The sequence below is a fragment of the Aquila chrysaetos genome, chromosome 24, assembly GCF_900496995.4.
Source record: "Aquila chrysaetos chrysaetos chromosome 24, bAquChr1.4, whole genome shotgun sequence".
Taxonomy (NCBI): domain Eukaryota; kingdom Metazoa; phylum Chordata; class Aves; order Accipitriformes; family Accipitridae; genus Aquila; species Aquila chrysaetos.
This window is the reverse complement of record NC_044027.1, coordinates 14006234-14021761: the sequence shown is the minus strand read 5'-3', so window position 1 is coordinate 14021761 and position 15528 is coordinate 14006234. Positions and strand designations below refer to the sequence as shown.

The following is a 15528-nucleotide window of genomic DNA, read 5'->3' as shown; positions in this document are numbered from 1 at the left end:
TCTGTTATTTCCTTATTGGATTACTTTGACTCTCATTGACACAAACTATTTCCATCCACTCCAAACAGTCCATTCTCAAAACCAAGCTCAAAATAACTCCAAAAATGGAGTACTTTTTTTTCCTGCTCCTTGTGCTGCAGCAGTCCAGAAGGATATCAATGTAAGTTACATTCTTTTCACAAACAGTAGTATCACAGCTGGCCCAGTGCTTTATAAGCACCTCAGAGCTCTCACAGCAAGCAACTATGCACACAGTTTTTGGGAATGGAGCTATTCCACTAGTGATCACCATGATAATGAAAGGAATGGTAATGGTGTGCTTTACGAAATGACTTAGCGCTCCCAGGATGGTTTTCTCCAGGCTTTTGAAGCCAGAAATCTTCGGGAGTTTTGACTGTTAACCACAGTTATCAGCTGCTTGCATGGTTGGCCTGGGTTTGTTTTGTATATCTGCATTGCAACAAATCTCTTCTGCACTGCAACGTTTCTATTCAGACTCTGAGGCAGAGGCCCATCTTCACAACCACAGTCCTACTGCCCTCCTGCACCAAGCGTACACTTCTATACTACCTTCCCAAAGTGGCCACGTCCCAACATAGCAATGCAGTGAAAATCCTCAAGCTGAACTGTCCTTTTCCTGCAGAAAAACAAAGAAGAATTGCTGAGACAATACCCAAAAGATGCATAAACAGATAACAAAGGAGTGTGTATTTGTGTTAGGGGAAGAAGCTCTGTATAGCAAAAGGGAAAGCAAACAGCTGTGTCAACCACTCCTTGCCTAAACTGAAATCCTGAAAATTTAGGCTTGCTGCTGCTGCTCACTGAAGAGAGGAGTAGGTAACCATACAAGTGAGGAAACTGCTCCCAGTGGCAGCAGTCTGACTTCCATCTGTACTGCCAACAGGAGCAACAATTATGACTCTCCAAGGCTTGCTCTCTCTGTTACTTCCCATAATAGGATTAGTTCCCCTCCACCCCCATCCTTGGGGTTGTAAAATTCAATTTCGCCTACACTCCTTTCAGCAGGCTCAACAGCAATTGTGTTAATCAGACATGAACATGTATATCAAGTGCTGGTAGGACAAGGGCATAATGAGAAGTTCTTAAACAAGAATTGGAAGTGAAACGCAGGGAGACAACAGACATAAGATGTTGCTGGAAAAAAAGTAGCTGAGTAAAGAGATGCTATAGAATGTTATGTCAGCCACAAGGTGTTACCAAGGAAACTCAGGCTGCAGAATTGCTTGGAACGAATTTAAAAAAAAAAAACAAAAACAAAAAACAAACAACAACCCACACCCTAAATGCTTTAGTCCAGGATAATCTTTAAAAGGCAGCAGATACTCCATATTCCTCCAGTAAGAGAAATGAAGGGCTAAGTACCTACCGATGAAGAACTTAACTCCCTCCTCAGCCTTCTTGGAGAGAAGGTAGGCAGGTGCCTGACTGTATCCTGACTACATGGTTTTGAAGATGGGACCCCTTGAAAGTGATGATGAAATTATGTACATAATTCTATGATCTGAACTGCAAGATCAGCTTAGATTTTGCTACTTGTGATTTTTCGGTCAGTATTTGTTCAACAATGGTAATTTTTTTTTACTTGTCCTGTTTCTCATATATTTACTGCTGTGTATCCTTGTTACATACAAATTGTGTGTATATATAACTGCCATAGACTATAAACAACTTACTGTTTTATGCCACCCTATGTAATGAAAGACAGTGTATCTTGCATATCAATAGAAACAGAAGAGTGTGAGGGATGCCAAGAGTGTTTCTGAAATGTAATACTTAGAATGCAGACACGTCTAAATATGCTACACCATAAAACTTCAAACACAAGGAAGCACCTGAAGACAGTTAAGTGACTTTACCCTCTACTAAAGTCATCTATTACACTGTAGTATACTGTCTATCAACAGACTAAGTATTGGAGTTAATAAGCAGATAAGGCGCAGCAGACATTCGGACAAGTAAAGTTCAGAGCAGACTTTTCATGGTATTGTCTACACTCAGCACTAAGAGTCTGCTGCTGAGAAACCAAAGCATATTTTGAGCAGAATTTTAGACTGCATGCTCAAAAATTTCAGCCCAGTGCCTCTTTAATCTGCGACCCAAGACAGCCCATGCTGTCCATAGTTACCTTGGAGATGCTGGGATTGGAAATTCTGTTACAGCAGAGCTGCAAGACTTCTCCTCAATATGCAGCCTCTTCAGACACTAGGAACAGAAAGAAAATTACAGCGTGTCATCCTCTGGAATCACCAAGTCAGACCTGAACACCCACATTCAAATTTTCTCCTCTGTTATGATCCAGCATAACCACAGACAAGCTTTTGCAGTTGGTCATTGCCTCTGCTTGGAGGGAAGCAGCATGAAAACAGATTGTCTATGGTCACACAAAACTATTCCCATGTACAGTATTTTTTTTTTTATAGAGTCAAACCCTTTAAAATAAACGCTTTTTTAAAGTCTAGGATAAAACATTTCCTTTCTAGAAAAAAAGGCATCTCGTGTCACAATATGCAAAGAACGCAGTTTTCTCTGTCACTAAAGCCAAATGAGAAAGGGTAAGATGTAGTATAACACCGGTCATTAAACATTATACTACTCAAAACAATTTTCCTGCTCCTTTCTGTGAGAAAAGTAGAGCTCTTCTTGGTTTTGCCCAGTTTCTTTAATGACAAAGAACTTCATCTGGTGCTAAAAGCCTGCTGAACCTCCTTCCCTGCTTTCTCTGTGCAGCCATCTGTTCTGTACTCTTGCCCTGAACTCTGAATGCTGACCTACCTCCCATTTTGCTTCTCTAACAGAAGCAACTTATAATTTAAAAAAAAAAAAAAGGGGGGGGGGGAGGAAAGGAAAAAGGGGGGCGAGGAAAGGAAAAAGGGGGGCGGGGGGGGGGAGAAAGCAGTGCAACACTTCGGTGAAGACTCCATGCCAAAATAGCTCACTGGATCCTGAATCCCTGGAGATCGGCCAGCTAATGAGGAGGTGCCTACCTAAAGTATAGTTATTTCTCCAGTAATAAACAAATAAGAAGAACTGGGCCTTGAAAGAATACCAACCAACAAAGAAAAGCCTCCCTATTAGCCCAGATGATTACCGGAGAATCTGCAAGTGATGGTGTTGATTCTTTGGAGCTGGCCATCAGAAAAAGGCGTGGAGGCTTGGGTGGTGCTTCATCAGCAAATGTAAGCTGAGCAGCAGGAAAGTCACTGTATTTGTAAGACAAAATTGAAGGAGATTGCCTTAGGGCAGAACATTGTACGCAGACACCTTTGTATCACCTTTGCTACGTTAGTTCAGTCCAATACACTGGACAACAGGACTCCCTGATTCACACCACAAGTCTGTGAAATATCAACAAGACATATGCCCTCCTAAATGAATGAAAAGAAAATGAGCTATTAAGTTGGTGATGGTTAGACTCACGTTTCAACACTAACTCTCTGATGCTATAAAATTAATGAAACATAGGTGTGTAGAAATAAATCACTATGATCAAGAATTTCAAGGAAGTCTTGATTTTAATAGCAACACACTAATGGACTCGATTTTTTTTTTTCTGTTCTAGGTCTTGTGAATCAGTGGGAATAGTCTCTTAGAGAATGACTAATTCCCTAAAAATTAATTCCAACAATGTTTAAAAATTGGGGGGGGGGGGAATTATCTTCTATAGCATATTTAAAAGCTTAGCTACGTACCTTCGGAGTTCTGCATTATGCTAGTGGTTGGGGTACATGTAACCTCATGAAAGAAGAGTGCATTTTTACCACAACAATTACATTGTGACCTTGCACAGAGTTCAGTTACTATACTGGTGAAGACATTTAATGAGTGGAATTTTCTTTCCTTCACAGCGCAGAAACAGTACATCTTTTTGTGTATATAAAATAACTTTTGAAAATCTGCTTTTGGGTGTTTTTTCTTTGTATCACAGTGTTTACTTATCACCACTTTTATGCCCACAGATCTTACTGCAGAGGAGAAAAAAGCTGCTGAAATTTCCCTGGCTCTGGAACACACTGCTTGTTAGGACAGCAATTCTGGAAATCGGTCCAACTGCTAACAATAAATCAGAGCTAGCCACAGCGTATTGAACACCCCACTAAAACCACATTGTTTCAGGCAGCACTGGCTTTTCTTAAAATCCTCAATTAAGTTCCACAGATATATTTTTACAGTATCTTCCTCCACCCTAGTAAGGTGCAACAGAATTTTAAGACCTATCCTACACCCATTCCAGAATGTCATCCAGCAACACTCAGAACATGACTTACCTACTCAATTTGGACATTGAATCAACATGACTTTGCGGGGAAACCGGAGAGAAGTCTGTATGAATGGGATCATGAAGTGGGGGACTCAGAGTGCTCATGGAACTACACGGAGGGAGGAAACTCATCATCAGGCGACCCCAAGCAGCAACATTTATGTTCATTTGAGGAGCTCGGAGAAACTCCTTCCCTGGAGGAGTTAGAGTCAAAACACCAGTGAGATTACAATGCGCAAATTACAATCTCATGTACTGTTAAATTATCATTTTCACCCAAACACTAGTGGGTTACTCAGAAAGGTAGCCCACCCTAGGGAGAATGGGCTTTTTTTCGGGGAAGAAGGTTTAATAGTGACAATGATGAAACAGATCCACTATTTCACCTAAGCTCAGCTCCATGTAATATAATATCAAGTAGAAGTTGCATAAAACATTAAAAATTGATTTTAAGTCAGGTTTTCTTCTATTTCAATACTGCCTTTTAATCATGCAGCCTGTTAACAGGAAGTTTATGAAAATGTCTTAAAAAGAGTAAAACATTTGGGATGTTTTCATTATTTTTACTACTTCCTGAAGAACATAAATATAAAATCTCATTTATTCCCACTGCCAGGAGTTCTCAGTATGTAAAGTCTTACTTCATTCAGTTCACAAGAAAGAATTTGCAGAGAAAAAAGAAAGTATGCAAGTTATTCCAGTCCCTCAACTATTAATCTGAGATGCCAGCTCTAAAGACTTGCCAATCAGTAGCCTGTTCATGCTATAGTCTTCTACAATTCAGAGTTTTCCAGAAAACCTTCCAATATCTGTTCATCAGTAACAGCATTGCTGGTTAAATTAGTACAGCTTGAGTCCTGAATCTTGCTAAGAAGTCCATTAAGTAACTAGTAATTATATCTTCCTAACGATGTTAATTGCGAATAGAAACACTGCAACAATATCACATTACACACCATGCTACAGCCAGGCTGTCTGCACTTTTTGTGACTGAACAAATTTTCACATTCTAATACAGCCCACCTACATACACACAGTAATTAGCAAGCATTTTAACGTCTCACAAATTTAATGGGATAGGAGTGCACACCAGTCTGCTTGTGCAAACCCCTGCCCTCACCTACACACCCTAGATAGTAAGCAGTCAGTTCTTTAGCAGCTTACCTTTCTGTTTGGGGAAAATGCGTTTCTGTCGCTGCAGTTTTGGCTTTCTCTCAATAACAGGATTACAGAACATCACCTGTCAGAGAAGCAAAGGGGATTTGTCAGGATTCTTCATTTACACTGTGAACACGAACTTTCACAGATGCCTGCTCTCTCATCAAATTCTCCATTCATATCTGTTTGGTAAGTTAGGAGTCACTCCCATAGACTCCAGACTGAGTTACTCTAGCTTCACCCTCTAAATATCTGTTATTTCAACTGTGGTTTTAGATGTTGAAATTTTCTGCTACCTGAAATGCAGGTAGCATTTAATGGAGAATTAAGACCAATTCATATCCCAAACAAAATTAATCTAATTTGTAAAGCCATGCTTAAAGAACACAGCCATTTGTAGGGTAAAAAAGGTCTGTGGCACAGAAGTAAAAACAAAAAAACCAAAAATAACCCCCACAAAACAAAACCACAAAAAACAAGAAGGCAGGGAGAGAAGACAAATTTTGGTACGTGAGGTCAAGATCCTACTTTTGGAAAGATAACCATAGGAACTTTCATCACAACACGAAGGAGAAAGTACTACGGCTTTTAAGGGATTATCTGGATGATCTCTTCATTGATGGTACTTCAAACTATTATTAGCCTCAGAAAGATGATAAAATAAGCATACCCAGAGGGAATTTGGATCTCTGATTCTACAGTCTCTGTGATTCAATTCTGACCATTAAGCCATATGTTTAATTAAAGTGTCACTGATGACTCATAATGAAAGCAAATAAAAACGAACGGATTTCACAGCACACACACATATAATTACAGTGGAGCAGCTGAAGAGTCACTCCAGGCTATGGCATGCGTACATCTATTAAATCATGTTGTTCCTTATTCTTATATGTGATACTGATGCAAAAGGATTTCAGCTGTCATTCTACCCTTCTAGACTATTGCTCCTTCCATTCCTTGTATCCTGGGTTGAACAACTGCTTTCAGGGCAGGCACCCTAAACACACAGAGTTCTCTGAAAAAGAAACAAAGCTTACATTTATACCTCTGCAAAAAGCATTCCTTGGGGTTCAAGTGAGAGGCACATCCCATGACGTTCGTTATCAAGGAAATCATCCAAGCGTAAAAACTTCACTGCACATAGTTCTCTCCAGTCTCTCCAATAAATTGCAATTTCTAGCTCACGAGACTGGTGGGATGGGTGAGTGGTGGGGGAATAAAAAAAAAAAAAAAAAAAAAGCAGAAGAGTTACATACTGCCCCATGCTCTGGAAATGGCACACACATGCTGTTGTAAAAAAAAAAAATCAGTAAACTAAACAGTATGCATAAGAAACTTCTTTAATCCTTCTGTTCAATGCTTTCTCTGATGTTTTCAGATCTTCTTAGCTAGAGACCCTCTTGGAAACGGCTGTCTTGGCTCCCCATTTCAGAAATCCCTGTGAGAGCCACTTTGCTGGTAAGATGAAATAAAACTGCTCAGATAAGGAGAGAAGGACAACAGATGCTGTTCAGGCTGAATCTCTGCCAGAGATGCACTGCCTTCAGGGGAAGACTAAGATAACTGGCACATAAAAGGACATGGGGACAGCAGCACTACACAGTTGAATGAAGTGGAATGGCAGCTAAACAAGCAAATCAGGTAAGGTGAAATGGAAAAACAAATACAACACAGGCAATCTGTGGCAGACTTACCCGGTCCAGCTCAATGACAAAGCTCTGGTCCCATGCCTGGTTATTAACTGGTCCCCAGTTTGTTTGGCCAACAACTTTATTGTCCACTTTGAGCACAGCAAGGACCTCATCTGGACAATGAAGAAAACATGGATTATAATCTTTTACCAAAGTAAATCTCTCATGCTGAAGGTGAATATCCCAATCAAATGTAATTTCCAGGAGAGTACTAGGAAGACCAGGTATAATGCAATTCATTCTTAGTTTTGCAAAAATCAGGTTTCTTATAATTACACTTATACCAGGCTAACCTAGTACTGTGATGAAAAGCCCCCATGCTCCCATATGCCACCCACAATTCAACAGGGAACCCCATACTCACTGCATGGCTCTTCATTCCGCAGGTACTTCCCTGCAACACTACGGCCATGAATACCCAGGCCAACTCGTGTTCGGGAAAGGGACCTCAAATCACTTGGGCTGCCACAGATGGGAGAAGAACTTGTCATTCGGGAACGTCCTGGAACATTTTCCAATAGATCCTGACACCCCATCAGTCTCACTTCCAATGTTCCTGAGAAATTTTAGGAGTAAAGAATATTATTATGTAAAAGGTAAAGTGATTCCAGTCAGCCTGTCCTTACAGGAGTCCAAGAATTTCTCAGGTTCATGATTTCTGGGTTAATAGCTCAAATCTACCCCAGGTTAATAGACTGCAAACCCATGTGATCAGAAAGCTCTGGCTGGCCTACGAAGACATAAGTCCAGTTCCTAGAAAATCAAATGTCCATATAACAAGAGGCATTACAACAACGAGAAGAAATGCAACTCATTTTTCCCTCTGTCCTCCTTACAACAACATGCCATGCAGGATTTATGTACCTGTAAGGGCTGTAGGTTTGATAACTGAAGTGGGTTGGATGCTGCCATGCTGAGCTCCCAGGGAGGAAGTATTTACGAGTTCCTGCTTGATGAGTGCTCTTTTTGGGTGATCAGGAGAAAGCTCACTAAGCTGACGTTCCAAGGACAAGCGCAGCAGGTCAATCTTCTGAGAGGACTCTTGCAAACGACCCTGAGCCTAGCAATATGAAGTAGAACAGAAAGCAGGCAGAAATTTTCAATGTACAGCCTCAGTCCAAGTAGTATTAATCCTTTGTGAACTACTAGAGTAAGCTTCAAAAAAAGACCAGGTAACATCTTACTAATAAAAGAACAAGATGAATTATTTTCCCATAGATCCTCACCACCCCATCAGTGTCACTCCTGATGTTCCTTAGAAATTTCACCAAAGCAAGGAATGTTATCCCTAGAAGGGAAAGTGATCCCAATCAGGCTGTCCTCACAGAGACACAGGAACTTCCCAAATTAATAACTCTTGGTTAACTCTACTCATCCATGTGAAATCACTAATGTTGAGGCATGAAACCACCCTCTCAAGAAGGCCTGAACAAGTGCTTACCTCAGCCAAAAACTTGCGATCTTGTACCCGACTCCCTCCTAGGATCTTCAGCACATTTTTTGCCCCCTCAGCTACAGCAGCTTCAATGCGCAGGTGATGTCTCAGCTCCTCAATACGCAGCTCCAAAGCACTGATGGTGGTCCCCATTCTCACTGGCCATTCGGGAGATAAAATACGGTAAGGATGAAAATTGACTGAGTATTGTGGATCTTAGGGCTTTGGCTGCATCTATTCTGGGTTGTATCAGTTACTTAAAACACCTTACCTGCTGGATCCACTGTATCTTCCATCCCTCCCGCTGACTGAGATACTTTCACAATGTGCATGCGGATTATTTCAATCTTTGTCTTGCTGTCCTGAAGCATCTGTTGAGCTGTAGCCAGCAGCTTCCGCTCCTGCCAAAAAGAAAGCATATGCAGAGAGAGAACCATGCTCATTAAAAATGGATTATGATGATGTGTTCACATATGAGGATGAGGTGGTACCTGCAAGGTGGGTCATAAATGATTCTGAAATGGCATACATAAGCAGTTATGTAAAGGAGACACTGCTGAGGATGAAGGACTTCGAGATCACTATCTCCATTTGCAGAGGGAAAGGACAGGTCAAGGACATGTCCAGTTAATAGCAAGCCTTGCAGTCACTGAGACTTGTGTTTCACTGGTTAACCGTGCTTACAGTGTTTTGCGAGCAGAGGTTTTGCACAAATGAAAATATCACAGCCCTCTATGCTGCTGGTCTTACTGAATTAAACTTCATAATAAGCTTGGGTTGTTTTCTTTCATTATCCCTTGACTTTTAAATACAATTATGCCAAACTCAAAAAGTAGGATGAATATGAAACCAGTAAACCTCTGAAAATTTTTCTCACATAAAGAGATACCACATGCTGTGCTCTATCCTAAACAACCTAACGATATCAAAACATCACACCAACCCAGTGTACAATACCAATGCTTTTTTAACATTCTTTCCTCAAGTCAGTAACTGAAAGTACCTCTTATACCACCGTTACTACCTTCCCAGGCTTGGAACAGTTTTTCTGGAGATAGCACTTCTACCACGCCACTTCCTATGAGATACTTTTCTGTGGCTCAAATCTGCCTCTAATCTAGAGTCACTATGAGCATTGAGGTTAGATGCATTAACACCTCTATGTTGGCATTCAGCCAGCTAAGTTAAGCATCTAGACCAAAAAAGTAATGTAGAGTCTGTAGCTGGTAGGGAGAGGTAGGTCCTTCCAAAGGGCCATTCATCTGTTCGAGAACGATAACACAAGCTACTCTCTAGGTACCTAGCACTTTCCACTGAGACTACAGAAGGATTTACATGGCTAAGTTAAAACAACATGATTCCCAACTCCATCATTAATACCACTAAGCAACGTTCAAGAGCAGAAGTACAATCAGCACCTGCCATTTAAGAACTGCCAAAAGGATCAAAACTGCCAGACTATGCCCGTCTGTCTGGTCTAATAACTCCCCTCTCACAGTGATCACCACCAGATGCTTCAAAAAAGCACAGACAACCACATCACAGGCCAAAGTGGAATAAACTACACTTTCAGAGAAGCATTTTCCTAACATCCAGTAATTATAGATTGGATTAAGTTCTTGGCAGATGAAACATGCGCCATCCAATTCCTTTTTGATTCCTGCTAAATTCTTGAAATCTGTAACATGTTGCAGTAAATCTAATGCTCAATCACAGTATTGGTTGTCCTGTGCTTTGGTTGACATTCTGTCACTATACTGAGAACCAAAATGCAGAGCTAGGATTCAGTCAAGTAAGCTTTGCAAATCAATTTCTTTCACACACTAATTATCAGAGAGAGTTCTTGTGTATGGACTTTAAATACAAATTTTGATCCAGGAATCCATGTTCCCAAATGGTTGCTTATTCCTGCTTACCTTGGATGTTGAATACATTTGGATCATGTTCTCAGCTCCTTGTTTCACTTTCATTTCAACATGCAGCTGCTTTTTCAGAGCTTCAACCTTTCTTGTCATGGGGTCCGGGTTTCTTTCCCAGAGACAAAGATCTGGAGATACAGATCCATCTGCACAAACAATACAATCAATACCATTAGTCATCTTTTCTCGTGTCATTTCACTGGGTTATAGATGGGTGACCCTATAAAAGAAGGTCAGGCTATAAAATAAGGTACAAAAAGGTCTTGTCTACAAAATGGACTGCAAAACACTATTTCAAATGAAGCTCAAGCTCATATCTGTAAATATTTCTTAGTTTATCAATGATCACGTCCTAACAAGCACTCTTCCAATTTTATACTCATTCACCCTGTAAGTTGTTTGGATGTTCAACTGCCCAGAAACTCTATTGAAATCTCTTCAATTCCACCTACAGCCTACTCCTGAATATTGCCCATGCTCAGCACTCTCAGCTGGTCTTCTCCCTACATTGATCTCTCATATCGCCTCCGTTCACCTTTATTGCCCCATTCTCAGCTTTTTACTGCACAGATCATTTAATCAGCTAAATACCAACAGAAGAAACTCCCACTACTTGTGAGCCCTCAACGGAAAAATATATCAATTCAATATATATAAATATTGAAGCACTATAACAGAATTTTCCTGTCAATCATGACCCAAGACCTACCTGTCTTACTCTTCTCTTTGTCTGTTATTACAATCCTTGCATTAAGCTCCTGAAGTTCCCAATGTAGTTGCTCCAGTTTTCGGTTGGAAGATTTCAGCACATGCTCTATATGAACAAGATTCTTTCTGTCTGTCGTTGCTTTGCGCAGGTTTTCTGCTCCCTCTTTAATCTTCAGTTCTTTCTGTATAGCGCGGCGAAGTAGTTCCTTCTCACACTCCAGTTTTTGCTGGAAGCTTGGATCCATTAAGTTCACACCATTGCCCAGCTGCAAGAGACAGCTGCCCTGCAAAAAAGCAGCATTGGGCAAGAGAATTTCAGAGATAACACAGTTCAACCATTTTTATGATATAGCAATACCCTCATAAGATTCCACTCCATTTCATTTAGAAACTGGTTCACACAAATTCTGAAGCCAACCTTTTCACCAAATTTTCAAGACTAGACTTACATTTAAATTGCAGAGGACAGGACACAACTTTGATCTTAACATGCCTTAATTTGGTTTTAAACCATAATGGAGAAAACCCTTCATCTTACTTGTCTCCTTGTTATTTAATGTCTACACACATCTTTGTTTTCCAAGTATCAAAGCCCAGCCAATATTTGCCCTTGTTCTGATCAACATTAACTTTTACTAGTATGATGTATTAGATACAGATTTTTATCTGAATATGTCTTGATGCCGACTGTTCAAAGACACATCCCAACTAACCTGTTAGAGCTTTTTAGGAATGTCACAAGCATGCATTAACTCTCAGCTGTTACCCCTGAAGAAGAAAAATGTAAAACCTACAGCTATTTCTACAAATGAGCAAGCAAAAGAGTAAGCTCAAACTTCTGCTGTATCTGAAAAGGGAACCAGACTGTTGTCTCAGTCTCTATTCTGTTTATGATTTAGAGGCAGTAAGGCCGCATTAAAACATTGATTCTTTTGAGTTGCATTAGTAGCATTTGAGCTTGTTCTGGGCTTTGTTTTACATCATTTTCAATACTACTTGTTCTAGTGATATATGCCTCATTAACAGCTCCAGACAGAGATGCTCTCTTTACAGACTCTGGACATACACAGTATAGGCAGTAGCAGCACAGGTATATCTCACTGACCAAATAAGGACTGCACTCAGACAGGAGCTGTGAAAGCTTTATCCACGAGGATGCTACCTAACACCATAGCAAACAGATCCAAGCAAGAGGTTATGCTTTTCTCTTCAACAGGAAGAGTACCTTTAAGGCATTCAGAGCAATTAATGTATTAATAACCTAACATTAATGACTCATCATACTCCCTGCTTAAATGCAAAAGAAACGGTTGCACAGCCAAGCTCCACTACACTAACCGATTTAATGTCACACAGCATGTCAGTGACTAAAGACAGAACTCAGGAATCCCAGCTTGCTTTCACACTCTTTAATCAGTTGACCACATTTCCAACAATAAACCACACTGGTTTTGTGTTACTTGCGTACATTACTGCACTTTAAAAGTGTGCTCTGCATCCAAAGTCTATGCCACTCACACAGAAACAATTATCTAATTGTATTAGTATATTCTGTTATGCACTTCAAAGACCCAACCAAACATCCTCGATCAGTTTTTGTTACAACTTCAGTCTAATAGCAAAATCATTAAAGAAGGAGGAAAAAAATCTATTTTAAAGTTGGCCTAAAACCAAGTTGGGTCTGCAACAGATACGCAATAGCCAAAATAGGAGTTGTTCAGATTGGTAACAAAACAAAAAGGTTCAGATTAACATCCTGATTCCAGGAAGTTCTCGCCCAATTAGTAAAGCCAGGAACTAAGCTAGAGCTTTGGAAAATGTCCAAAGTTTTGTGAGGAAGAACTTGAATCATGGAGTTCCTGAGTCACAGGCAACCTTTACCAGCTGTGAGTTGGAAAATCAGAAAGCTCTTTATCCAGTCTGTAGCAAGTGACTAAAAGGAGGTCACTGGTTGCAATTTCCATTCAAATAATTAGAAAAAGCATACAGATTTATCTTCTATCCAAACTATGCAAATGGGCATAAGCAATCCACCCCCTGGATCTGCTCAGAGCAATGGAATGAGTAGTGGTGCAAGAGTAATGCCTACAATGCGTACTGAATACAGACACCTGGCTATTGATTCAGAGAACAGGTACAGTCTGGGCAGCTCTCAGGTCAATTTTCCTCCACATCACTCTCTGCCAAAAGCTAGTCCAAATACCAGTTAAAGCACCATGCTAATTTTCTAAGTGTACTTAGAATGTGAGCATGGTATGTTTTACCAGATCCTTCTTCCCCTTTATGGTTCAGAGTGTGCCATAAAATTGACATTGTTTGCACCAGGAAGACAGAATATTCTATTATTGAGGAGGATGGGAAAGCTGAATTTGCATTTGGGTTGATCCGTTTTGCATTCTCACTCAGGAATTTTGGTGGGGTGTCAAGATACTGCCACAGCCCGTGCTATAGCTGTTCTTGGGTTCCCAGGGAAGGTCAGTCCTTCAGGGTATGTCTCCAATGCAATCCTGAAACACATTTACAGCTTGCAGAGAAATACCCAAGCTAGCTTAAATTAGCTTGCTTTTGGTACTTGTAGCAGGGCTGCCAGAACTCACCCAGGGCTTCCGCTAGACTCATGTTGTACCAAAGCGTCTAGACTGCTTCCTAACTAGCAAAAATTTCAGCAGTATCAAAGCTGCACTCAGTCCTTTGGATTGCAGCCCAGGAAGATCCCATCCCCTCAGTTGTTACGCCCAGCCTGGCAATGAGCTTCACCTGCACAAAGCCCAGAGCAGACCTGGCCCTTACAGTTTCACCGCTGACACAGAAACTGAGTTACAATTCCATTTAATGAGCTAGCGATCCCCCCTGCAGACCACACGCGTTCACCAGGACATTTTAAATCACATCTTTCACGGCAACTTCGTGCCATAGGGATGAGGCCTGCGTCGGACAGACTCGCGCTAACCCCGTTCACCCTTTATGAGAAAAAGCCACTGCAAGGTTTGGAAAAAGGCAACTGCAACCCTGTCTGGACCCAGTCCCCTTTCCAACTCCGAGTTACACAAGGGCTGGCAAGGGTGGAAAGGAGCGAGCCCAGGAGGCACCGAGACAGGGAGAGCCCGGTCGGGCAGCAGCAAGCGCTCTTTGTGCCAGTCTCTCCATCCCTTCTTTCCCAGATTGGGCTTGAAACGCCTCAAGGAAAGAGGGCAGGGCATCTCTCCCACTCCGGGGAGCTTATTCCAGAAACGAATGTTTTTCCCAGCACGGAGGCTGGCTGCCCTCCCCCGGCTCCCGTGTGCCAGCCCCAGCAGCCGCCTCGCCTCCCACACCCCCTCGATGCCGAGAGGGGATTTCCCCCGTGGGCACCAACTTGGCCCGAAGCCCACTGCCGTGAGGCGAGGAAGGACATTTTTAGGGGCTCCCACACGCTTCGCACAGCCTCTCCCACCTCCCCGGGACGCGTCCACCGCGAGAGGCGGAGGACACAGCGGGAAGCCCCGCTCCCCTCACCGCCGCCCCCTCCCCGGGGCCGGGGTCTTCCGGCGGAGCAGGGAGCTGCGGTTTCCCGGAGGGAAGACGGAGGGAACCCCCAAAGAGCGGAGGGGGCCGCCCAGGAGCGGGGAGCCCGCTCGCCTGAGGCGAGGCGAGGTGAGGTGAGGTGAGGTGCGCCCCGCCCCGCCCCACCCGCCATGCTGGTGCCCCTCCGAGCCCTCAGCGCGGCGCTCACCTGCGGGGTCCCCGCCGCCATTGCTCCGCGCTGCACCGCCAGCAACCGGCACTTTTTCAAACTTCAGCCTTCCCGGGAAGCGGCGTGCCGCCGCCAGCGCCCTCTCGCGGGGTGCGGGCCCGGGAGAACTGCCGGCGGGCGGCCCTGAGGGAGCGGGGAGCCTCCCCTTCCCCACACGCCCCCCGGCCCTGCCCCGCGGGGTCCTCGGCCAGCCGCGGTTCCCGCCCCTGTCAGTCAGGAGGTCGTCCCGCTGCCTTCGCCCGCCCTGAGGGGAAACGGGCAGCCGAGACCTGGCGGCAGGGTCCCGCAGCGCGCCCGGGATGGCGGCGGGAAGGAGAGAGGCGCGACAGGCCGGACGCTGAGGAGACTGAGGTACCTCCCGCTTCCCAGCGTGGACATCACCCTCCGCGTCGGGCTGCTGGGGAAGGAGAGGCTTTCGGGGGTCAGTGTCCTTTGTAGGCACAAAAATTGTGGGTTCGTGCCAAAGGGACGGTACGGGGACATACATGGTGACAGATCGCCTGAACTCGGGCCCCGCTCGGTTCCTGACACCTCCTCTGGGAGCTGGGCGTTGTGAGGGAAAATCCCTGCGGCTGGCCCCAGCCTGGGCCCAGTTTGCTGAG

The 15528-nt window shown here is 43.2% G+C and overlaps 1 protein-coding gene across 1 annotated transcript in view; it reads right to left on the bottom strand.

Moving 5' to 3' along the window:
- Nucleotides 1-15528, bottom strand: part of PKN3 (protein kinase N3) — a 21375-nt gene extending 5847 nt beyond the window's left edge. Inside the window, exons 1-14 of the mRNA XM_030000768.2 lie at nt 14906-15528; nt 11195-11477; nt 10483-10631; nt 8838-8967; nt 8573-8724; nt 7996-8191; nt 7496-7687; nt 7135-7244; nt 6486-6629; nt 5444-5519; nt 4287-4473; nt 3110-3221; nt 2147-2223; nt 571-637 (exon numbers count right to left, since the gene is read on the bottom strand). Coding sequence (XP_029856628.1) covers nt 571-637; nt 2147-2223; nt 3110-3221; nt 4287-4473; nt 5444-5519; nt 6486-6629; nt 7135-7244; nt 7496-7687; nt 7996-8191; nt 8573-8724; nt 8838-8967; nt 10483-10631; nt 11195-11477; nt 14906-14926 — 1896 coding nt within the window. The 5' untranslated portion in view covers nt 14927-15528. The remainder of the gene's footprint in view (nt 1-570; nt 638-2146; nt 2224-3109; nt 3222-4286; nt 4474-5443; nt 5520-6485; nt 6630-7134; nt 7245-7495; nt 7688-7995; nt 8192-8572; nt 8725-8837; nt 8968-10482; nt 10632-11194; nt 11478-14905) is intronic.